The sequence below is a fragment of the Lissotriton helveticus genome, chromosome 3_1 (genome assembly GCF_964261635.1).
Source record: "Lissotriton helveticus chromosome 3_1, aLisHel1.1, whole genome shotgun sequence".
In the NCBI taxonomy this organism is placed as follows: domain Eukaryota; kingdom Metazoa; phylum Chordata; class Amphibia; order Caudata; family Salamandridae; genus Lissotriton; species Lissotriton helveticus.
This window is the reverse complement of record NC_136061.1, coordinates 225,900,502-225,927,110: the sequence shown is the minus strand read 5'-3', so window position 1 is coordinate 225,927,110 and position 26,609 is coordinate 225,900,502. Positions and strand designations below refer to the sequence as shown.

Below are 26,609 nucleotides of genomic sequence, written 5' to 3'. Positions count from 1 at the left end.
TCCCGGACACTGATGCGGACCTGCTCAGGACCAAGACTGACTTCTACCTAATTGCAAATTTTCCACACGTGATTGGCTGCATTGATGGGACCCACATCCCAATATGCCCACCTGCTGCCACTGAGCACATTTACAGGAACCGTAAGTCATCTCACACAATAAATGTACAAGTGATCTGTGATACCAAGTACATGATCACAGACATAGTGGCCAGGTACCCGGGAAGCACCCACGACTCCTACATCTATCAAAACAGTGGGATATACACCCGCCTGACAGCAGGGGAATTTGGCGAAGGATACCTACTAGGTAAATTACTGTGTGACACTCCCTTGATAGATAATGCAGAAATATGTAAATGTGTGCCTGTGAGTAATTGTTTTCTCATTTCACATTAGGGGATAGTGCTTATGCCCTCCGTTCCTTCGTCCTGATACCCTACCTCAACCCCACAAACCCCAGCCAGAGATGATACAATGTTGCCCATAAATCAACCCGGAACATCGTTGAGCGCACCTTTGGTCTTCTGAAGAGCAGGTTCCGCTGCCTCCACAAAAGTGGAGGTGCACGGCCGTACTCACCACTCATATGCTGTAAGATAATTGCAACTTGTGCCATGCTGCACAACTTCGCTACTAAGAAGGGCACCGAGGTGGAATTGAGCGACTATGAAGACCATGACGATGACCAGGCACTACCTGCAGCCAACACAGTAGGAGTACCAACGCTTCTCGGCCTTTTGGCTAAGATCAAGTGTAGGAGTACCAACACCGACAGACGGCAGAGACGGGCAGAGATCACACACAACTACTTTTGAGTAAGTAGAGATACACAGCAAGGGTTTAAATGCAGTAAACGTAGTTTATTTGGCACTACGGTTCATTCATGAAGACATATTTTTAACATCCTAAGTGTTCCTTAGCACAACTGTGCGGACAGGGGTTACCTCACCCTCACATGTCCACTCAAATTGCCTGCCTTACTGCCTGCGCCCATGCACTGCACTGCGTGATGCCTGTAGTTGGGCATGATCATTGTCTGCTGTGCCAGCGCCTGTAGTCTGGCGTCTGCTGCTCCTCCGCATTTCTGGGATAGGGGTGCTGCTCCTGCTGCTGGTGTTGTCTGTTTCCCCTAAACCTTCCACTCCTGTGGTGGCTGACTGGTTAGTCAGCAGCACTTCCATTGCTGTAGTGACTCGCCCCATCCCCCTTGTTAGGTCTGTGCAGCAGTGCACCAGCCCTTCCTGCATAGCAATAGACCGGCGAGACAGCAGTGAAGTCGCTGTTGCAAGACGGTGCATGCCCCTTGTCTGATGTTGCATATACTGCTTCTCCCTGCGCCTCTGGGTGCGGTCCTCGTGTAGTTCCTCACAAAGTGACATCACACACTGTGACATGTCCCTGACCCCATCGGCCATGTCCCTCATGCTGTCCGCCATTGATTTTATCTCCCGGTTCATGTTGTCAACGTTTTTATTCATATGGCGCATTTGTGTGTGCACTGCACTAATGGCTTTCGCCTACAGGCGCTGAACCGTGACCATTGTCGTTTCTAGACCACGGAAGACACCATCATCATGGCCAGTGGAGCCTGCCTCCTGGAACCTACGGCGTCTTGTGCCTCCAGTAACAGTGACAGGAGTGGATGGAAGCCCAGCTGAATTTTCTGCCATTGACTCTGTTGGTATTTCACCCTCCCTTTCCTCATCAGAGGATGTTTGCAAGATTCTCTGCGGGGCAACGTCATGCATCCTGGGCCTGTAGATTTCTGACACCTCCGAGTCTGCTGGTGTTGCAAGATGTGGAGGCACATGTTGGGGTGAGTCAAAGAGCAGAGGAGATGATGGCATTTGCATGGTGGCTGCCTCTGCTATGGGAGATGCATGTGTGCAGGGTGCTGGAGGTGTTGCTGTGCTGGGCACTGCATCCTCACTCCTCTCCCTTTGGGGTGGCCTCTTCTCCCTCTCCTGCATTCTCATGCGCGAAGTCTCTCCTGTGGACAGATATGGACAGTGGCTTATTGGTGCTTTCACCGTGTATTCCTATAACAAATCACATTTATTTTGCACTATTTCCTGATCCATCCCTTTCTCAATTTGTATTGTGTGGCATGCCTGACATTCTTGCATGTTGCCTGGTCTGATGTGAATACTTTAAACTACAACTACCATCATGCATTGCAGGTGGATACTAAAGCCTGTACTGGAGTACCTCAACACACAGTCACATTAGGGGAGGGAGACAGGCAGGGGGTGGGGAATGGACATGTCCCTTACTTTTCTTTGATGCAGCTCGGGCTGAGCTGTCTGCATCACCAATTCCTACAACGCACTCTGGCTCCAGTGTGGACTCCACGAGCTCTTCAAGATCCGTGAGAGCAGGTGCCCTGTTCTTTCCACCACCAGTTGCATTGGCCTCTTTGCTTCTTGCTGCCAATTTCTTCTTGGTTATGATCCTCAGATCATACCATCTCTTCTTCAGATCGTCCACTTCCCTGGTTGTCACTCCTATTGCATTTACTTTGGTCTGGATCCCCAGCCAGGTGTTCCTCTTCACAGCCTCTGCTACCTGCAGAGACTGCTTTCCAAAGATATTTGGGTAGTGCTTGACAACCTCCTCCACCAGCACCTGGAGTTCACCTGTGCTGAACTTCATCTTCCTCTCTCCACCTTCCCTCTGGGTGTCCTGGGATTCCATCTCTAAGTCCTACACAGCTCAGCTAAACAACAGCCTGTCTGTGTGTAACTGCTCTCCTGGGTGATCAGTTACTCTGCACCTGCTTGGGTGTGGCCACTTCCTGGTTGTGGGGTGGGGTGGATACACAGGATTGGTTGCTTTCTCTGTTGGTTGGCTAAGGGGCAGGGTGGAAGCACCTGATTGGTTGGTGGCTCAACTGCTTGCTTTTTTGTATCCCCGAGTCGGTATTTACCGTTTCGGTATTTACTGATTCGGTAAATACCGATTCGGTAACTCCCATTCATTCCTATGGGCATCCAGGCCCATAGGAATGAATGGGAGTTACCGAATCGGTATTTACTGATTCTGTATTTACCGATTCGGTAAATACCGACTCAGGGTTTCCGATTTTTACCGATTTGGTATTTTTTACCGATTTTTTACCTACATCTCATTTACCTTTTCTAAAATACCGATTCAGTAAAATTCGGTATTTTAGAATCGGTAAAAATGAATTACCTACATCTGGCCCCTATATGTTTTGGAGCTCTTCTTTTCCTGGAATCCTATAATCAGCCATGCTGCCAATGATAGTAACAACACAACTTCTACAAAAAAACAATTTAGACAATTCCAGGCCCCCAAAGCTATAAGAATGGGCTGGGTGGAGGAAATAGTAAGTTTTAGTATATAGTGACTTAATAATCATCTGTTGTTTTGATCATCTTTAAATTAGTCCGACGGCGTCACCTTGTGGCAGACTGTCACAAGTGCCGGTGTTGACAATTAAGTGCAAATTAAGCACTGAAGCACACTATACAAGTGTCCCGATTTATAGAAATCTGATATCTGACTATTATCTTTCATTATTTAGTGAGCCTCGCTGGCACACTATATCCTGGCTCACACTGTTGCAGGGAACATTCTCTGGCCCTGCCTTCTAAGTGCATTGGCACCTTGCACACTGGTTGGAAGTGTGTGGTCCATCTTTATACTTTGAAGTAGTTATGCATTTCTACAGTCAGCCCTTTGAGTAGTTCTTGCCAGTTCTGTCCCTTTGGTTATTTCACTCAGACTGATTCAACCAAGATCTTTATCGCAAGATATTTGCAGGAAGGTGAGGGTAAGCAAGAGTTCTGATAACCTGTGGGTAGTGGCCTTTCCAGCAAACAATAGGCCAGGGAAGGGTATGTGGTTAACAATCCAGTTTTAAGGGTTTCTCTGTCTCCTCTTCCATACCCACAAGTTTGCTCCAGTACAAAGGATCGCTGCACTGCCCTAGAAGAGCCCTGGAATTCACATCTGCTGTCTGACTTAGCTCCATCCCTTCATCTTAGATACCACTTGTAGCAAATACTAAATGGATTCTGTGAGCACCTGTATCATAAATGACCCATACAAATATCCTCTATACAAGCAGAAAGAAGCATCATACAGCATTCATGTCCCTCATGGATGGTTGAAGGACCCGGTTGCAGGGGACCGGCTGGCCAATTTACAGTGAGGTGCGAGAGGCAATAGGTCACTTTAGTTGATGATGGATATTAATTCTGTTCTTAATTTTTCATTTAATGATGTTTTCATATTACTGTAATCTGTGCAATATATATACATATACTCGTTTTTAATGTAGGTTGTAATTTTTCGGTCACTTTGATTGACAAACTAAAGATTTTACGATGATTGTAAATTTTGCCAAAACATGGGGTGGGTTAAGTAAGACCTCTCCTGCTCTGTGCTACAGCACGGCATGGTACAGTGCGGTCTCTGATGTTTGTGAAACAGATAATTCTATGTACAGAGGCCTCGGTTTCTTCTAACCTCCCACTCTGTAAAAACACAAACCGCAAGTACAGGAATTATCCGATTCCCCCGATAAGTGTATGGCCAGTGCATGCCTATGCTTTTACACTCTGAGAGAAACTGCAAGGCTCAGTATCTTTTGCGATCAATTAAAGTTTTTGTGAAGCTAATATGTCCCAAAGAATGCTACTGGGATATGGCACATAGATGGGTCACTCACTGTGCACAGCCATGAGCTTGGTTTCTATACTGGCAGAGAAAGAGTAGAACTTATTCAATTTACAAGCTAAGCCAATGAGCATGTGCTGTAGGGCCAAAAGTGAACAAACTCAAATAGTCAAAAGTCAGTCAGACCCCCAAACGTTACTAAATAGAGGTACTGATAAAGGAATCTGATACAGGAAACTGGAAATAGTGTGCCATCTGGGCTTGTACCTTAATATCATCAATCTAGAAACAGCCTATCTATTTAACATGAAAAACTAGTGGCAAGTAAATTACTGGATTACTAGCTGTATTTATTTGCATGCAGCAGACAAGTAGTCAGCACTGAACAGCAAAGTAAAAACAATACCAAACAAGCATTAATAATAAAAATGCAATAGGTCTTGCCTTTCATTAAGTTAAAGCCATTTGCTTTGCTATGCAATACCATTAGCAAAGCAACTGGCTTTAACTTAATCAAAGGCGAAATCTAATCCATTTTCAATGCTTGTTCAGTTCTAGCTGGCTGGAAAGCAGATTTACAGCAATCCACAAAGTCCTCAGTGAAGCTCTTTTATTCTTTTCAGGTGGCGTCAAGGGCGGCACCACCAAAGTATTCTGATGGTCACAGTGGGGGCAGGCAGGCATCGTCCTCACTCAATGAGGTGTGAATCACGGGCTCACAGCAGCAAGCAGGGCCATCCGAGGCAGCCGTTTTCGCGCCAATGCTAAGACTGAAGGCCCATTCAGTGTCACTTTGCAGGCCCCAAGACACAGAGGGGAAGGGGAGGAGGTCAGGCGCACTGCAGAGGCCTTCTTCGATGTTGTACTTTTAAAGCAGGGCTAATCCTGCAGTCCCGGTATGCTTCTTTAAAACAAAGAAGTAGGGGAACGGACTAACATAATTTTTAAAAGTAGGGGCACGCCGTGTCCTTCCAATCCCGCCCACTTCTAACACTGACCGTGGCCTCCCCTCTGTCCGCTCCAGCCCACCCAATAGTTGCAAGACTCCTGAACTATTGTGATAGGAAATGGTCCTGCCGCAGCCCTGAGAAAGTCTAAAGATTCAACATCAGGTTAACGTACTTCTATTTTATCCGGACTTCACTTTCACTGTCCAAGGTGGCCGGCAGGAGTTTTTTCCCACAAGAGCCTAACAGGCGGAGATCCCCTAAGCTCTCCTCTATCTAGCTAAACTCTGCATTCCCTTTAAAGGAAAGGCCCTTTTTTTTTTTACAGACGCTAAATAAGCTCTGTAGTCAGCTAAACACATAACTGCCAAGAAACCTACGCCCCGGGCTGCGCCACGCAGCCCTAGAAAAGACCATCTCAGCGACAATTACAGATTTGTTGATCTCCTGACGCATGTGACAAGCCGGCCACTCCTGAGTACATCTACTTGATCACTGAACCTGCTCACTAGACAGCTCCATTCTTGTTCATCGACCTGGCAGCTGTGCCCATAGATACTTCAAAGAGTAATGATGGGCCTGCTGACTAACCATCAGGTGTCCCATACCCATTCGGCCACCCTGCCATTTCTTGGGTGGGTCAACCGCCCGGCTACTTTCTGATTACTGTTATTCCGGTCCTTTTTTCGGCCACATTCATGTGCTATTCCTCCTTCCCTACCCTTATACATGACATATATTCCCTGGCTCACTCTGCTTGCCCGCACATACATCCTCTTTACACTGACATGGCAGCAACCAAATGTTTTACATGGAATATTCGTAGGCTCAGTGACACCAGAAAAGCATGATTGGTTCATATTTATCTCGTCAGACATCAGGTAGACATTTGTTTCCTTCAAGAGCTCCACCTTACACACTCTTCTGCCCTGGGGCTGCACGTCAGTTGGTGAGGTGAATCCTACACCTACATTAATTCTGGCTATGCCAGAGGTGTAGTCATTCTATTGCACAAAGGCATACCATGGCAACTGTGCTACGCTATTAGTGATGACTGCGGTTGCCGTGTCTTTTTTGCAGGCACTTTAAACAGACCTGTTATTTTTGCTGCCGTCTATGGTCCCTTTATTGATGATCATGGGTTTTTCTCAGAGATCTGGCAGCAGATTGCCGGCCTTGGCACTGGGGCAATACTGTGGGTTGGTGACTTCAATGTGACATTGGATGACTGATTGGACCCATCAGGGGTTTCCTGTCACCCACACCCTAACGATGCATTGATACTCAAAACAGTCATCCGAGATAATCATCTTCAAAACATATGGAAACACTCACAAACTGGTAGAACAGAGGGTACATGCATCACTACACAACATAATGCAAGGTCCAGAATAGATTATTGGTTAATCTCGCGAGACGTCGACACCCAAGTCCCGAGAGTGCAGCATATGCCGCGCACCCTCTCTGACCACGATCTCGTCCTGCTAGAACTTCTCATTCCTCAGACAACCGCTCATGCCTTCTCCTGGAGCATACCTCATGGGGAGCTGTGAGATACGGCTTTCCGCAAGGAGGTCCATTAAGACATTATTGAGTATTTTGCTAATAACTTGGGCTCAGTGGACTATGTCCACCCTTTGGGAGGCCCTGCAAGTGGTTATCTGTCGTACATGCATCGCAAAGCAATCAGGTGTATTAAAGGCCATTAAAGATGATAGCCAAGTTTTTGAGACTCAATATTTCTTATCGAAAGGAGCGTCCAGATTGCAGTTATCAGAGGAAAATTGGCATCTTGGACTACTGGGTGTAGTCTATGGCCTCTTAACTGTGGTGTTTAACTACAAGCTTCAACAGCTGCCTCCAAGGTCTTCTTTGAGTTACTGCCCACCCGGGGTGCCTCCTTTGCCCTTGGGGTATCGAGCACACCAGTCTTTTAGGTGCTGGGCCCCTGTTAAGGAAATTGGGAGTAGGCAGGTACACACACACATCCTGTGCGTGGTGTTGCATGTGCAGGGCCTGCTAGGCATACAGCATTCTGTGTCAAATTGAGGTTCTTTCGTCACATCAAAGAAAGTCCTACAAGCGAATCACCAGGGATATCAACACACCCATAGAATGCACAGGGCATTTCTGTGTCAGATGCTAAAGACAAGTTTGTGTTAGTAAATAAGGAAGCTTGGCAGACACATAGCTGATCAGATGCCGAATTCCTACATAAGGGACCAGGCTGCCGTTGAGACTATAGAGTACTTAAGTCTCTGATAGTGGAGGCCTGCAAAGCTTTCTTGACAAATTTCCCAATTATATCTTGCATATGTCAGTCAGACAATTACACCTTCCCTTATAAGTAAGGGAGCAGTCTCAGACAGGTCAGGGCAAATGTCGGACTGGCTTCTATATGGTGCTTGTGTGGCAAAGCTGGGTACAAGATTGGAAGTCCTGTTTATCAAACTGGACTGTATAGTTAGCTTCTCTAGCAGGTTTTTTCTGACTGGCCAAAGAAGCACTGTTGGAAGAATTCAGTTTAGATTGCACCAAGAATTAACGTTTCTATATAAAAAGAAAACTGTACTCTAGTGTACTTGTTTAACAATTGTTATTTGGCATCTGTTATTAAACCCAGATTTATTTTTCCGAGAATGGGGAAACCCCCAGTTACTTTGGCCAGACATCCTTAGACAGGAATAATGCAAACCCACTTTACTTAACATATTTATGTATTATTGGTAACTGTGATTACCTAGAAATAAACAGAAAACATGAGGGTTCACCTAAACGAAAGTTACTCTGTTCAGTTTATTCAATGTGCGCAGTTTAACACCATTGTATCACAAAATCCAAAGTGAATATTAATTATCTATAAATAGATACGCATTGGTCAATACATGATTCAAATAAGAAAACATTCAGAAACTGTACACTGAAGAACTTAACACAAAATTCTATGATTCATTATAGCCTACTTACATGGTCCTTCATCCCGAGGATCTTCAGTTTAAGCTCCACATGAATTCTGCTGTTAATGAATGCAGAAGCAGGTGCTAGTATTGTCACACTGGGAGGTTGCAGGAAGATGCCATAATAAAGAAAGTCTCCACCAAAGGTAAATACATCAGAGCTACAGACACAGTGGAGACGGGCTGAAGAATTCATAACAAATCACTGATAACAGGAGCCATGTTGCAGCAGTGGACTACCTCGAAAGCTAATGCCAAAAGACAAATGAACAAGCATGCATCGAAAGCGTTTTGCTTGAATTGTATTGTAATTGCTTTTATATAGCGCTTACTACCCCTGACGAGGCGTCAAAGAGCTTTTTCGGCGAGTAGCACGCTACTCTGGAACCCATAAAGGTTACTGTTGAATTAGTACAGTGAAATATTAACGTAATTTGAGTGGTGGTTAGGTTAGTCAGTTATTTGGATTCAGAAGGATAGTGGAGGGATAGAAGAGGGAAAAAGGATTGCATTTATACAGCGCTTGTTACTCCTGATAGGATGTTGAAACACTTTTTTTGGCGAGTAGCATGCTACTCCGGAACCCATAAAGGATTAGTGTGAATTAGTATAGTGAAATATGAAAGTAATTTGAGTGGTGAATATTAGTCAGTAGTAAAATAACCAATATACTGTCAGTAAAAAACAATTATTGGCAAGACCATAAGGTTCCTATTGGCTTTACCAATGCATTTGGCAATGCTGTACAGCACAGGAAAAAGCATTTTTATAAATGCTGTCAAAAGAAAACAAGCATTGGCATAGCCAATAGGTCTCGCCTTTGGGACCTTATAAGTGAAAAGCGAGACCTATTGGCTATGCCAATGCTTGTTGTTGCCTTTCTAGCAACACGCATCGGGACAGTAGTGACCCCGTTTCCGCAGTGATTTTAGACTCTGCCAGGTTGACTCCATAAGCAACACGTCGTGGGAAATACCGATTCATTATATTAATAAAAAACACACTTGGAGAAAAACTTAAAAGTGATGTTGGCTTCCGTACATGGTGTAGTACGCTTGGCTGGGTGAGAGCTTGCTTAGCTCGGTTGTAAAAGAAATAAACCCTGGTTGCGCTCGATGGAATGCTGTAAAACTAGGAGGCATGGGGAAAATGTTATCGGCTTGACTGTGCATAAGTGAAAACGAAATGCTCGAGGGCATGCTACATAACTTGGGAGGCTTAAGGAAAGTATCATCGTGATCGTATCGTTATAACTAGGAGTGAGGGAAACAAAATCAACCTGAAACTTAGAAGGACAAGCTCTCGGCATTGCTGTGGCGGGGGTGGGCGGAAAGCGGGGATGCGAGTAAGTCACGGCCTGGCGGCCAAAGTGAAGTGAATAATTAGGGGAGGAGAAGCCGCAGAGCGCACGCTGGGCGAAGCCCTTTGATGTGCTGTGCGGCCGTGAAAAAATGCAATTAGGAGGGAGGGAGGGAAGCTGATGCGCGTGCTTGTTTGGTCACGTGATTCACGTGAACTCAAAGAAAACCGCAGCAAAAAGCCCTTGGTTTGACGAGCTTTTTGAGCACTTGAATTCTCGCTCCGCTCAATGCGCTTGCGCACATTGATAGGTCGCGAGACCTAAAAAAGCAGTGATGACACAGCCACGTCTTTTCCATGACACCACCCTTGCATAATGACGCCATTTGTTTTATTTACCAAACCAAGCTAGATTGGTGAATTAAAATAAATTGGGAGTATCACAAAAGCTTTTTTTTTGTAATGCGGAGGGTCCAGCAGCAATCTGCCATCCCAAAAGCTTAATGGATAAAAAAAGTACAGTTAAATAAGGGGCCAATGGTGGGACAGAAGAGTGGGGGCTGAGAGGATAATTAAAGTTAAAGCTGTGTTGGGGAGAAGGAGAAAAGGAGCACACGAGGGAGAAAGCAACAGAGTGTGGGTGGAGAAGCACACAGGAGACCGATGAGCACGCAAGAGTGAGAGCAGGATGGAATGTGAAAGCAGGTGTTTGACATAGGGGGAGAAGCTCATAAGAGAGAACGCTGGAAAACACAAGCACTCTCATAAAGGGCTTACTCAACAAGAAACAATTGGTCCTCTAAAAGCGAGCAGTGCAAGAATACAAGTCAACCAATAAAAAGGATGATAAAGAGGCCATGCTCCTGGAGAGGAATAAACACAAGATGGGGCAAGAAAAGTAATCAAATAAGAATCAAACAAAAAAGAGTAAATCAAGCTAACTAGTAGTAAGCAATGGTCAGGTTGCAAGCAGGTTTTTGGTAAGTCCACAAGAGGTTTATCGTAAAAAAGACTGCTTGCAGTATCTTGTAGGCAAAACCTCCAAAGTGGCCTCCTTGAAAGTGCAAGCTTGTTTCAAATCTCATGAATGCCAGATGGAAACTCCTGCACCAGCTCTTTTGCCTTACCAGCCATTTTGCTCAGCATAACCTACTTTGCACGATTAAAAAGGGTGTTGTTTTCTTGAAGATGTATATAGAGTGAACTTAGACTATGGGCATTAGACAACTTTACAAGAGTAGAGAACTAGACATCTCAACTTTTTTTATGCACTGGAAGATTAAGCGATTTGCCCAACATCATTAGATGTTGAGCTGAGGCTAAGATTAGAACCTGGTTCTGCTCAAGATGGGACAAGAAAAGTAATTGAATAAGAAGCAAGCAAAAAAGAATAAATCATGCCAACTAATGATAAGCAATAGGTCTTTTGGTAAGCCTTCAACAGGTTTATCGCATCCAGACTGCATACAGTGTCTTCTAGGCAAGACCTAAAAAGTGGCTTCTTTGAAATTGCTGTTTCAACTCTCATGACTGGCAGATGGAACCTGCTGAAAAGCTCTTTTGCCTTACCTACCTGCTCTTTTGCTTGGCATAACCTACTATGCTGGAGAAAAATAGTTTTTTTTTTTAGTTTTATTATATAGCATGAGCAGAGGGCATTCGACAACTTGAGTAGTTGGCCTAACGGCTAGGGCAGTTGACCTCTAATCTGGGGAACTGGGTTTGAGTCTCAGTAATGACGCTGAACATTCTGTGATTCTGGGCAAATCAGTTAATCTTCCCGTGCCTAACAAAAAAATAAATAATGAATGTGCCCTCATGTTACACAACTGGTGCTATGTAAAGCGCTCTGATACCTGATTTGGGTCAAGTTTGCACTACATAAAACTCAGTAAAAAAAGAAAAGAAAAAAAAACTTTACAAGAGAAACCAGACATATCACCTTTTTTATGCACAGGAAGATTAAGCGATTTGCCCAACACCACCAGATGTTGAGCCGAAGCTGAGATTAGAACCTTGTTTCACAGGGTAAAGGTTAGAAGCTCTAGACAACGCAACACAGCTTGTTAACAGTAAATAGTGTATGAACAATCTTCTGCTCCCATGTTCGAGCAAGCAGAAGAGAGTTGGGGCAGATTTATTGCAGTAGTGCTCATGCACGATCCTTTCAGTGAGATCATGGTAAACCTATGAGGTACATGCTCCCAACCTCACATTTCAAAGCTGCTAAATTCAGACAGACCCAAAAATACACAAGTATGAAAAAACACAACATACATTAGCACCATTTTCTTTAAAGGAAATCTCATTATAATTACATATGATTTTGGCAGCCTTGATACATTCTACAGATTAAGTCTTCATTTTTAATGTAAAGAAATAAAACTATTGGCATCTTATACAATACAAACAACTGATAGGCATAAGTCATGTCTGCAGTTCCAATAATTGGTTCCTATCCCTGGCAGCCAGCATTGATGAGTCTTCCACAGCCAAGTGATGGGCATCCTCGAGGTCCTGCAGAACCCGGAACAGTTGGCTTGTACGATCACAATCTTCAGAGTCTGGGGAAAAGCAGAGACAATTAATTAAGGTCCATAAATAATTACATTATTTTACTGCTTGTTTTCCAGCCTCTTCATATTGGTATGTCTTCACATCCATCACATCCATACTACCACTCAACACCTAGGGAATTAGTAGTAAACTTGAGACAGTAGATGGCTTCAAGGTCAATTCAAGTGTCGTGCTCGAAACCTAAGTTAACAACAGGTTAGAAGACCACTTGAGTTTGAAGGAGCCTTCGACCTATGTAGGGCCGGTTTAAAGTTGCTGAATTGAGTATTCGTTTTATTCTATTTGAAAAAGTCAGCTAGCACAACTCTGCTTGCAAGCCTCCCGCTTCTTGTGGGGTCTCCTCTTCTTCTTGCAAAGGATTAGAAAAAAAAGTAAAGAGAGTAAAAATCAAAATGAATGCAACACAAAAGGAGGCACTGGCAAACCAGTAGGTCTGACCTTTCTGACATATTGGCTTTGCCAATGTGGAACATCAGCAAAAACGCAAAAGGCTTTTAGATAATAGTGTGTAGCATCAGCTAAAAAAAGGAAAGAAAACAAACAAGCAAAATGGCCACTGCTGCTGGGTGCGTCATTCACCAAGCACGTGCATCTGTGATGAAGTATGCGTGCTCATGCATCACCACATATGCACAGACTTAGGGAATTACACCTGCAACGTTCTATTTCTTTATTAATTGAGACCACCATTTTGTTTGGTATATACTAAAACATGCCTTTTGGAGGACATCCTTGGGGGGCAACTACCCGTGCTGTTACCTCCAGTAAGTCCCATACAGCTTGATTGCTAAGAAGTCTTCGGAGGCCATGCCCTCTTTCACCACCACTCTGCGAACGTGGCTCCTGGCGCACTACTGGTTGGGGGATTAAGTCCACTTTACTCCTGAGGGACCTTGCGGGTTAAGAAGCCCTACACAGTGGGATTCCTGAGAGCTAGGCGGAGGCTACGCCCCTTTCTCTACCACTCTGCGAATGCAATTACTACTTAAAACACCATAGAAATTCACTGAAAAAACCAAAGGTTACAGGGACGTTATAATTAGAAATTAGCATTTAAAAAACCTTAGAAAATCCCTGAAAAAACACAACATTACAGGGACGTTAAAGTTAAAAAATGGGAAAAAAAGAACCTTAGAAATTTACTGGAAAAACAAAAGGTTACAGGGACGTAATAGTTAGGCTCAGGTTTCACTCATACAAAACCAGTGAAATTCAGGAGTTATAGATAACTGAACTAACTATAACTCGTGCCCCCCGCAATACACTGCTTATGACCTCACATATTAGATCACTCATGACATGATCAGTGACATCACTGATGACATCTGAAAGGTGAAAATGTGAAACCTGTGCCGAACTATAACGTTCCTGTAACCTTTGGTTTTTTCAGTGAATATATATATATATATATATATATATATATATATATATATATATATATTGTTATTGTAAATATTTGAATTGCAAAACCTAACCTTAATTAAAATAAGTGATGGCATAATTAGACACATGGGGAACATTGGAAAACAGACTGCATAGAAAGTAATTTGTTTATGTTCATGTATGTGGCCTCACCTTTGTGAAGGTTTAAATGCAAAGAGAAAGGCGCACTACGCTAGGCTTACCATCTCCTTCCAGACCCTAGTCACCACCAAAGACACCACATTGACCACGAAAGGCATTCACTCAGGAGTCCCCATGGACCCCTGCCCTCTGCAAATCTGTCACAGAGCTGCTGCTGCCATCGCACCGGAGCTACAACGCACCAGCAACGCCTCCCTCGAAGCCCTCAGCAGATCCAACGGACCTCAAGAACTACCGACCCATCTCACTCCTAACCTTCGTGGCCAAAGTCACAGAAAAGATCGTTAAAGTCCAACTAATGAAATTCATAGAGGAGAACTAATATCCTCGACCCCTCCCAGTCTAGACTCTGCAGCAACCACAGCAACAAGACTGCCCTACTCGCTGCCACAGACGACATCCAGACGCTCCTCGACCAAGGACACACCAAGGCCCTGATCCTGCTCGACCTCTCTGCAGTCTTCGACACCGCCTCCCACTGCACTCTCACAGCCAGACTCCAGAACACCAACATACAGGGGACCGCCCTCAACTGGCTCTGCTCATTCCTCACCGGCAGAACCCAAAGAATCAAACTTCCTCCCTTTCTCTCTTAACCCACAGAGATCAGCTGCAGAGTACCCCAAGGATCATCGCTCAGGCCCACGCTCTTCAACATCTACATTGTCCCCTCCACCCCATCGTCAGACTCAACACAGTATCCTACACTGACAACTCCAGCTCATCCTCTCCCGTACCAAGGACCCCCTCATCTACAGACTCAGCTTCTAGAAAGAAATGAAGGCCAGCACAACCTAGATGAGCAGCAGCTGCCTGAAGCTCATCTCAGAGAAGACAGAAGTCCTCGTCCTCTGACCCTACCCTTCTGCATTGGACAACACCTGGTGGCCCACCGCCCTCGGCAGCCCTCCCACACCCACGGACCACGCCAGGAACCTCAGCATCATACTCAACTCCTTCCTCTCCATGACCCGACAGATCAATGCTGTTGCCTCCACCTGCTTCAACACCCTCCGCATCCTTCGCAAGACCTTCAAATGGATCCTCCCATATCAAGAAAGGCCGTTTCCCACGCACTCATAACCAGCAGATTAGACTACGGAAACGCCCTCTATGCCGGGATCAACAAATCCTTGCTCCGCAAGCTCCAGACCATACAGAACACCGCAGCAAGACGTGTCCTCTGTGTCCCCCGACACAAACACATCACCCCACACCTGCAAGACCTCCACTGGCTCCCAGTCCACGTACCCAAGAAAAACATCTGATCCTCTGACCTTGCCCTCGCCGTAACCCTGCGCATTCGCAGAGCCAGACCAGGTGGAAGACCCTTCTCCTTCATCTCAGCAAAGACCTGGAACGAGCTTCCGATCAACATCAGACATGCACCCACTCTGCACATCTTCAAGAATACCCTCAAGACTTGGCTCTTCGACTGACTGGAGCTGCTCACCCCCACCCCCATGAGGCCCTCACGGGTGAGTAGAGCACTTCACAATTCCCTGAATGATTGATTGATTGACAAAGGCTTTGTAAAACGCTGAAACGTGTTCCTACATCAGTGGCAAGTGCTGTCAGCAAATAAAACAGATATTTCCATAGGATTCGAGGGCAGGCTTCTTCTTAATATGAGGAAAGTGTTTATAATTTTTTATGAGGCGTGTATGGTATCCCCACTTTTCTGCACCACTGACAATCAGGATGCATGCCAGCAAACCCAAAAATCTGGAGAAGTTTTAAAAAGCTGGCAAGCCCACGAGCACCACACCCGAGGAACAATAATTTGAAGGGTGATAAGCAATAGCGCATTTTCGGTGCTGGGAGTCGAAGGTCTACCCTTGGCGGGGACTTGTGTTTTGTAGAGGGCCCCTACATTTGATTTATGAAGGTGCTCGGAGTTGGGCGCTGCTCAAAGGTAATGGCTGACCAGCAAATCCCAAGGATCGGATATCGATTGGCAGCACATGCTTTAAAAAACTGAAGGTTTAAGCAGTGCGAAATAAAACAAGGTATGCGCTGTGATAAAGCAATTTATTTATGTCCCTTTAAGAACATAAGAATGGTCGGCAGCAGTTGGAGTAAAAGACAGAGAGATGGAAGTTACTTTGATGACTTGTAATTGCGTAAAGACACTGAAATATGCTGCCAACTTCAGAATGCAGCTTCATGTGAGAAGCCAAACATTGCGTGATGATAAGCTGGTTACTAGTGAAATGTGCAGTGCTCAAGATACGAGTAAATTGAAATAAGAAGTCTTTTGTGATGGATATATAAATGGAAAGAACTGCTTATCGGGCTGCTAATTGCAGATATTGTGCAATGTTCACGTTTTGAACAAACTGAAAATACCAATCTTTTTATTGTAATTATTTGAAATGCATGCCGCCCTTTTTATTCTAAATATTTGAAATGCAAAACCTTACCATTTTCGCTGAATTTTATTACAATAAGTGACAGCATAATTAGAAACATGGCGAACATTGGAAAAAAGACTGCAAAGAAAGTAATTTGTTTATGTTCATGTAAGTGGCATCACCGGTTATGAAGCTTTAAATGCAAAATAAAATGGCGCACTGTGCTAGGTTGATAAAGGCTGTGTACACAGCCAAAACGTGTATGTATGTATGTGTGTGCGTGTATCTATATTTATACATTGATATTGAACTGGTAGTTCTAGCACCATTGTAGTTCTAGTTAGGTTAAACTTTCCATAGGAAAGCCATTTGTTTTCTTTATTAACACTGGTACGAACCTTTCCAAAAGAAAATGTCATCCAATTTGTCTCCTTCTTGGAAAGTTTGATCTCCAATACAGATAAAACGGCTGAACAGAATTACACCAAGTTTAGCACAAAATAAGAACTTGACTCAGAGCGCGAGTTTTTTGTGATATATATATATATATAGTGGGCTGTCGGGAGATTGCTCGGTGCAGCCTAAAACATCATCAGCTACCACAGAATTTTACACAAAATACAGGAAAGCATAAAGACAGACATAACGATGGCAGCAGACGCGCTTAAGGAGAGGGAGGAAGCGGCGGCTTCTATGTTCAGTGACGAGAATGTACCAATTAAGGACTCCATTGCCCAGAAAGCAACAGCAGCAGGCAGTAATATAGGGATAAAGGAAAAATTTAAGCAATTAGAGAAACTAATGAGGACAGAGCAAAAACGATGGTGGGAAGCCAAATCGCTGCAACGCTACATAGAGGTGGGGAGGGTTCCCCGTGGTTAGAGAATACTCATAGCCCAAAGCTGTGAGGCACCAGACCGGGAAATGATGCGCAAATGGGCAGAGACCAATTTAGAATCCTCAAGGAAATTGCTCTTTATTCTTGTGAAATATGCAGAGAAGGACTGCATCAAATTAGCGGAGTACATTTTAACAGCAACTAAGGAGCTTGAATCAATGGAGCAGCAAGAGGAAATAGAAAAACTAAAGGCTGAGATGAAAAAGCGTTTAAAAAAAGAGGAGGATGTAATAAGGGAACGTAAAGCTTATAAGTTCCACAGAGACAGATGTGACTACGAATATGGAAGAATTTTTACATTTGCCCGCAAATATGATGCACTCAAAGCTGACAACAAGGGAATGAAACAACGAGTAGAAGATGCAAATCAGCATCCAGATCTGACATCAGCATCAGGAGAAAGCTCCAATGTGGAGAGTGGGTCAGAAGCAGAAAATAGAAATAAGTCAAAAGCAGCAACTGCCCGCAAACACTCGCTCACGGAAGAAGTTGATTTTTTATGTACGGAGCGCCTCCAATCCCTAAGGCCACGGAAACAGCAGGCCAGCAGAAGTCGAGGAGGAGTAAAAAATGGAGGGAGAGAAGAAAAGCCAATAGAAGAAGAAACCAGCAACAAAAAGCAACAAAAGAAACAACAGAGGAAACACTGGAAACAATAAGTAGTATTGACACACATGAAGCCAGTGGAATGATTGTAATCAATTTGACGGATTTAACATTGAACTCTGCAGAACAACAACTATTGGCTTTAGGTCTCTCCTTTTGCCCTGAGAGCTCATTCAATTACTCAAAATCAAGGGGCAACATTTATAAAAGTGTGAGAAAACTAAAACTGAGAACGTTTCATGCTCAAACCAAAAAAGCAGAAAATAGTGAAGACTCTTCCACTATATCTGATCTTCCAGCACAAGAAAACAAGATAGATTCAAACATTAAACAGGGGTCACAAGAATTGGTTGATAGTCTTTACGATCTGATGCAGGAAGGCAACCAAGCCAGTGGAACTTTGGCTGAAAAAACAATGCATAATGCCGTGGTACCATGCAAGACTCCCTTTAAACCACCATCATCTTTCTATCCATTAATGCTGAAAGACACAATCGATGTATTCCGAGACCAAGTCATCAAGGACTTAAAACATGTAAACAAATCAATAAACAAAGAAAAAAGTAAGGCTACGAAAAACATAAAGGAACTACAATACCATCAACTTATGACCAAAATCAAGAATGACAAGGAAGTAGTAGTAAGAAACGCAGACAAAGGCAGAAATGTGGTTCTGTGGAAAAGGGAGGATTACCTCAAAGAAGCAATGAACCACTTAACAGACGGAACCTGCTACGGAACCAGCAACAAAATAACCTGGAATGCAATACAATCTTCTTTTCGGATTAAATTGCTGGCATGGCGAGAAATGGGCCTCTTAACAACTGAGGAATACAAGTACCTATGGATAGCAAACCCCACAATCCCCATTCTGTACTTTATACCAAAAGTACATAAGGACAGTGCAAATCCGCCGGGGAGGCCAATCATATCAGCCAAAAATAGCATTTTTGAAAACACTTCAAAATACGTGGACTTCTTTCTACAGGAACATGTACAAAAGCTTGTCCAATATATCAAAGGTACAGGGGATTTTTTGTTTAAAATAAAACACTTTCAATGGCAGAATGATTATCTTTTAATCACTTTAGACGTTACCTCACTCTATACGTCCATCAAACATAAGGATGGACTACGAGCATTGAAGCACTACCTGGCAAGGAGAGGACAATCTTATACGGAACACAACAGAATGATTGTTAACATGGTGGAATTATGTCTAACAAATAACATCTTTATGTTCCAAAATGTACTGTACCAACAATTACGCGGTGTTGCCATGGGATCCAGCTTCTCCCCCCGCTACGCGTGTTTATACATGGGCATGTGGGAGGAGCTGGTTCTCATGGCAAACTACGCGGCGACACTTAAGAAACATATAAAATGCTGGTGGGGGTTCATTGACGACCTGTTCCTAGTTTGGCAGGGTAAGGAAGAGGAGGCGAGTACGTTCATTGCTTCACTCAATGTAAATGAACTTAATTTGAACTTCACAGCAAACATAAGTAAGACCAGAGTAGTGTTTTTAGATGTGGAAGTATTGATTAATCAAGGCAAGGTTGAGACCAAATTGCACGGGAAACCAACGGCAGGAAATGCAATTTTGCACGCCAGAAGTTCGCACCCCAATCACCTAGTGTAAAGTATCCCTTATGGTGAGCTACTGCGCATCAAACGAATCTGCAGTAATGATGAGGCACTAAAATTAGCACAACAGGAGTGTATTGGCAGATTCAAAGCCAGAGGTTACAGCAACAAATGTTTAGAAAAAGCTTTAATGAAATGCAATCTGGTCAAAAGAGAAAAACTAATGAACAAACAGCCAAAACAATCCACTACCCCAGATGAAACAGCAAGTGATTTTAGATTCATTCTAGATTACAATCGTCAAGAGGTAGCTGTAAGAAAAATTATTAACAAAAACTGGCACCTTATAAAACAAGACCCGGTAATAGGCAAAAAAGTCCCCAAAAAACCTTCAATAACATACAGGAGGGGGGTATCCATGAAAGACACTCTGGTGGAAAATGATCCATGTGGCACGCCAACCAAGGGATTTTGGTTGGCACAAAGAAAAGGATTTTACAAATGTAAAATATGTAAAGCGTGCCAAAATGGAGTGTCCACAACTGAGTACACCACACCCTTTGGAGGGCCTAAACAGGAAATAATAAAATCCTTAAACTGCAAAACGGATCATGTGGTGTATGTGTTGGAGTGCCCGTGCAATCTAAGATATGTCGGTAGTACCATCTTGCCAGGCCATAAACGGATACTCCAGCACATACGAGCTATAAAAAACCACAATCAGGCATATCCGATGGCACGCCATTTTCATGAAAAACATGATGGCAATCCTAAAGACTTGAGATATTTCCTCATTGATGCGGTTCCAAGAAATAAAAGAGGAGGGGATAGAGAAAAAACCCTAAGAATATTAGAGATGCACTATATTCTTAACTTAGATAGCAAGCATCCAAACGGGCTAAATAGTTCGGAAGAACTGCATGCAAGTCTTTAATATAAAGGATTGGTGGCCGGATCAAATGCTTTATCCAGTCCTCCTATAAACAACACAAGCTGTAGAGTCACAAGATGAGGTACATGAACTAGGATCGCACAGAAATAGGATTTATGAAAAGAAACCGCCTTCAGAATCTGACTGTTTATAAACAACACATTCCCCCTAGATATTTTTAAGTTACCAGGGTTTTTAATGAAGCACATTTTGCACTTTGTCGCTATATTTGCACAGCTCTTTTTTGCACGAATCCCTTCCTTTCGAGTATGATCAAAATATAAGATTGAGATCAAATGACCATACCAACTTTAAATACTATAGATCTAATAAACATAAGGTCTGACTCCAAACTAGACTGCAAACAGAGTCAAAAAGGGATTTATCCTAATACGTCCAATAATACACTCTGGGGGTCAGTATAGATGTGTGTATACAAAAGCTCAAAGAGATTTTTAAATAATATTATAAATGACAGTGAATGATCTATTTATGTATTTATTTATCTATATATTTATTATATTTATGAGCAAGTTGGTGTTTTAAATGTATATTTACATGCATTTGCACATGTGCACATTCAAGCGCATAGCCATGTTCGTATTGATGTATAGATTGGTATTTATATTTATATGTAAACCCGTCGATATCGAGTTATTTATATATTTATTTATTTATGGATATATTTATATATTGACTTGGGCCTTTGAGGTATGGAAACCCAAAACCTAAAATGCACACACAACCAAGAAACAATATGTGTACTAACCATTTGGTTTGGAATGAAATGAAGCCTTATGAAGTCACCCATGTATTTATACTGTTATAAAGGAGTAAGGTGAAATTTAATTATTTAATATTATACATTTCAGGCCGTAAGAAATTTCGCAGCTTGATCATACTATAATGAGGCAAAATTATGGATGGACGATGTGTATTTTATTTTTATTCAATGTATATAAATGAGCACAAAAGTGCAAACTTTAAAAAGTAACCCTATTGGCAAAGACGCGTCATGTGATCATGTCCCCAGGAGGGATGAAATGCGTAATGGCTGCCATCTACCTGTTTGTCGGCCTGTGAACCTGTAAATAAACAAACTGGTATTGAGGAAAGAATCCTGGGTCCGTGCTCTTAGTGTTCCGGAAAGCATTCGAGGAGAGAAGAGTCTTTTGGAGATATATATATATATATATATATCTATATATATATATGTACATTCCATATCTTACTTGTACTTTTATTCCCTATAGTGTTACCTCGATATTTTGGTCTCTCTTATCTTTGTACTTACTTATGTATATATTTTTTCTCCATTCCAATGGTTTCCTTTTCTTTTTGACTCACCTATATTTTTAACTCTCCCTAGCACAATTTCTTAAGATCTATCCCTCTCCATTTACAATGTGAACTCATTCCAATTGGATGAATAGATCCCTAGTGGAGGTTTCGCTCATTGTCACATGATTTAAATGCTAACTCAGATCATTTGATCTAATATCAGGCAATGAATTAATGAAATATCAACGTTAATCTATCATATCTCAATGGGGAATTTGGATCGAGTATATAATTGTGATTTTGTATATATTCATGAAAGGATTAATCATGAGAGTTTGATTTACAATCATGTCATGGGAGAAGAGTTCCGTTATTTTGGAAATTATGAACCAAATGATTGTGTTTGATATTAGTTGGCTCTTCATTACTGCGACCCTATCTGAAGTTGTATTAGTCGGTGACGTGCCGATACACGGCTAGATTATTTCTGAATTCACTGACTAGGGAATTAACCAATTTATTCATTTTGATCCATATCACTTTAATTTTGGATAACCAATGAGTGAAGACTATTTTCAATTCCCCAACAACGAGAATGTGATCGCAGTAACTGTTCACAAATTCGAGCAACTGGGTTGAAGTGTGTACATATTGTATATATTCTGTAAATAACTGTAAATAGGGCTGCTTAAATGCCATTGATATGCCGATACACGGCGAGATTGAGTTCATTTTACTTTAAGAGTTAATTGGCATGAGTATGACATCTGGTAAACAACACAATGGAAAGAGGCGATTGTGTGAAATATAACCCACTCAATAATGGCTGCCCTTTTTCGGATGTTGAATGTTGTCCATCTTTCCTTTTCATGAAACAGTGAATGTATTGTATATATTGTGCCCGGAAATGCGGCGCATGTAAACACTGACGAAGGACTTGATGTCCGAAACGCGTCTGCCTTTTTGTCCAGAAGCCGAATAAAGGATTGCTTTTCGTGAATAACCCCCGCGAGTGCGTTATCTTCTCTGTAAGGGGGGACGAGCGGAGCTGCATATATATATATATATATATATCACGGCAACTCGTAACACTGTCTCTTCGCTTGCGCGCGAAATAACGAGGGCAGACCTTCTTTGTGCCAATCTATTTTATTTTCTCCAGTGAATAGTCACGCCGCGTTTTGGCCGTCCCAGCGGCCTTGATCACATGACAACGCTTAGTTAATGCCCCACCTTTTTAAACTGCAAATACAAGCCCAATTTAAGAGACATAGAAAGCATACTGCTTTAATTCGAGGGGTCTCATGTACTTCACAAATTTCATGTACTTCAATGTATAAATAGCTGCATAAATGCTTTTAAGTTGTATTATACTTTCTACAAACTTAATACACGCTTTTATCAAAAACATTGTACATGATTAACACAATTTATCTGCTTAAATGCATATTGTAGACCCGATTTCTAATGACTCTCATTAAGGGCAAGAAAATGTGAAAGTATTAAATAAAGTGATTTTAAAAGATATGTTACTCAAGCCCCTTAATGGGGGAGATGGACTCAGATCTCACTGTATTACAGTTATTAATCAGGTAGACACAAGTCAAAATTCCCCTATTACATTAAAATATCATATCCTAATGTTGACCAATATCGGTCCCGATATTGGTATTCCCAGAGACATATATACACAGTATTTTGAATTTATTTTTTATACTTTTTGTACTGTTGTTAAATGTCTCCCTCACACATTTGCCACTACTCGTTAATGTTCTTGGTTCAAGAGTCACACCACAGCTCAATGGCTAGTACTACAAAGCATGTATTAATTAGCTTAAATCTTGACCACTGACAGAAATCCATATCTAAGTAAAGTGATTGCGTGCTGCTGAATCAATAAATAGGGACTAAAGTGACTTAGTGCTACAGTATGATGATAATGTGCAAAGCTGTGCTGAAAATATGCAACTTTGATATTTAAATCATGGTCGGACAAATCTAAAAACATTATAGAACTACACAGAGGTTATTTCATTTACTTTTCTCATTTAACCTGTGGTGAGGAAAGGGGGTCATCACTTGTGGAGAAGTGTGGCTCACTGGTTAGAGGAGGCAGACCTGGAAGCAGAGGTCAGCCCGGGACCAGGGTTCAATTCCCGGCTCGGCGGGGTCTTGAGTCCTAAAATGTCCATGGACTTGACAATTCTTGCTCCGGTGCCTACTTGTTTCACGGGTTCACACTCTGCGACTCTGGGCAATAGCTTGCTTAATCTCCACAACGGCCCCTCGTGGTGGGATGCCTGGCTTTCACCTTGCGGATACCCTGCTGGGGTTATCTCACAGGGGAATACCAGGACGGGTTCCCTAAGCAAGCGCTTAGAAACCGCTTGGTGATTTGCGCTATATAAATTCCTGTACATTTACATTTACATTTAGACACAAGGGAATATAAATACACAATAAATATTTTGTTTAATATCTGCCAGCAACCCACTCTAAAATGATCAATAAAAAGACAAAAAGATAAAACTACCCTTCCATCTAAAAACCAATCATAAAAATTGGGGTGTGCCACAAATTAATAAGAAGTGTGTATTAATACGATGATCTTTGCATTGCCAATAGCACTGCCCCTTATAACTTAAAATTCCGTTATCCTTCTTGTTTTTTGTACCTTTGTCAGTTTTGTCTTAACTTTCACTAATGCTGTCTAAACCACCTCTCAATATAGGGGATATTGTACTCAGTTGCAATTTATGAGAGAGGTGCGATGTTATAAAAAGGTGTGGAGGTCTTCCGTAGCATTTAATCCACCCGGAGACTTCGAGTCGAACTCTAACATATACGACGTCTTCAGGCGTTGCAATTTGGCCTCTCTATCCCCCCCTCTTCTCATTACAGGTACAGCCTCAATTGCATAGTATCGCAAATACTGCGGGTTACTATCATGTACTGCTTGAAAATGCCTAGCAACTGGGTATGTCTGGTCCTTGTTGGTTATTGCCCTTAGATGTTGAAGGACACGTTTATGTACTGCCAATTTGGTGCTGCCTATATATCTTAACTTACATTCGCATTCCAAGACATAAACACAGTATTGAGTTTTACAAGTAAGATGTTGCTTGATTTCTATAATGTTCTTGGAAAAGGCAGTTGTATATGTTTTGGTGTTACTTCCAAATTGGCAGGCTTTACAGGTAAGACATTTATAAAACCCTTTTCTAGAGGTCAACCATATATCCTTCCGACAGCTCTCCTGGCTGTTCCTGGCCAGTATATTTCCCATACTCACTGATTTTCTAAAGGAGATAGATGGATTAGCGGGCATCAGGTCACCTATCACAGGATCTTCCTGGATAAAGTGCCAGTTGCGTCTGATGATGCTCCTCAATTCTTTCTCCTGCTTCGAGTATGTCAAAATGAGCCTCACAGGTTGTTGCTTTGTTTCTACAGCTAGCTGCGGGGTTTGAGCTTTGTACACCAGGAGATCCTCCCTGGGCTTCACCCTTGATTTATTAATGGCAGCTTCTACTGTTTCGTTGCTGTAGCCCCTGGCTAGGAATCTGGCACCACTCTCCAATTGTTCAATTCTTGCATCCTCCAGATCATTACAAATACGTCTGATCCGGAGCATCTCCCCGTAGGAGATGCTTCTAATTAAATGTGGAGGATGGGCACTCGACGCATGTAAGAGTGTATTTCTAGCTGTTGGTTTTCTAGAAAGGGTAGTGGTTAAAACATTGTTTTCAACTAAGATCTCAACATCTAAAAAGGTCACTGTAGGTTTACTGATGTTAAAAGTGAATTTCAAATTAAAATCATTTTCATTAATTTCATTTATGAATTCTAGTGCACTTTCCTCACTACCTCTCCACACAATAAAAAGATCGTCTATGAACCTCAACCATGAAACTATCTTTGTGGTGTATACCTCTTCATGTTTGCGCATGAGGACCAGCTCCTCCCACCATCCCATAAACAATCAGGCATAACTGGGGGAGAAGCTGGCCCCCATCGCCACACCCTGAACTTGAAGGTAAAACTGACCTTTAAAAATAAACATATTATTCTCCAGGCATAAACGTAACATATCTAGCAGCATTCTTGAATGTTGTGCAAACATCATCAATCTTTTGCTTAAAAAGTACTCCACTGCTTTCAAACCATCTCGGTGTCTTATGCAAGTATACAAAGAGCATACATCCAGCGTTATAAGTAAAAAGTTTGACTCCCAGGACAAGTCGTTTATTTTATTTAAAAAGTCACTGGTGTCCTGTACATAATACCCGAGTTGTTTCATGTGCACCTGAAGAAAGAAATCAATGTACCTCAATAGATTTTCCAGTGGATCATCACATGCTGCGATGATCGGTCTACCCGGTGGTGCTTTCATATATATATATATAGCAAGGAGGCGGTGCAATCGGCGCCGCAGGAGGGACAAACAAAGCAAGGAAACCACGAAAACAGTGGAATCGCAGATGAGTCAGGGATCTGACGAGTCACAGACAGTAGTCAATCTCACTGACACTCAGCTGACTCCCAAAGAATTGTCCATACTCTCCTTGGGATTGTCTTACAGCGCGAAATCCAATTTTGACTATGCAGGAACTAAGATAGACCTTTACAAATACGTGCACAAGCTCAAATTGAAGAACTATCACAGCTTGCATAAAAAGACTCAACCAACAGATGATTATGTGCATTCTACCCAATCGGCAATTGCAACCTCAGATGAGTCTGTCTTGCTACAGGAACTAATAGATATAGGCAATGACTCGGATTTACCTCTACTGAATCCAGTTGTGGGCACGAATACCGCCTCAACAGCAACCACTTTTAAACCCAAGTCCAAATTTTGCCCCGTGATGCTGAAGGACAATGTTGACCTCTTTCACGAAAAAGTTTCCCAGGAATTAAAAACATTGTTTTTGAAAAGAGG

General features: G+C 42.5%; 1 protein-coding gene across 2 annotated transcripts in view; it reads right to left on the bottom strand.

The window, feature by feature from the left end:
• Positions 1-12,123: 12,123 nt before the first annotated feature.
• The window catches only part of LOC144822310 (ras GTPase-activating protein 4-like), a 528,733-nt gene continuing 514,247 nt past the window's right edge, over positions 12,124-26,609 (bottom strand). For both annotated transcript variants that reach the window (XM_078679660.1, XM_078679661.1), the window contains exon 21: positions 12,124-12,413. In XM_078679660.1, coding sequence (XP_078535786.1) covers positions 12,277-12,413 — 137 coding nt within the window. In that variant the 3' untranslated portion in view covers positions 12,124-12,276. The remainder of the gene's footprint in view (positions 12,414-26,609) is intronic.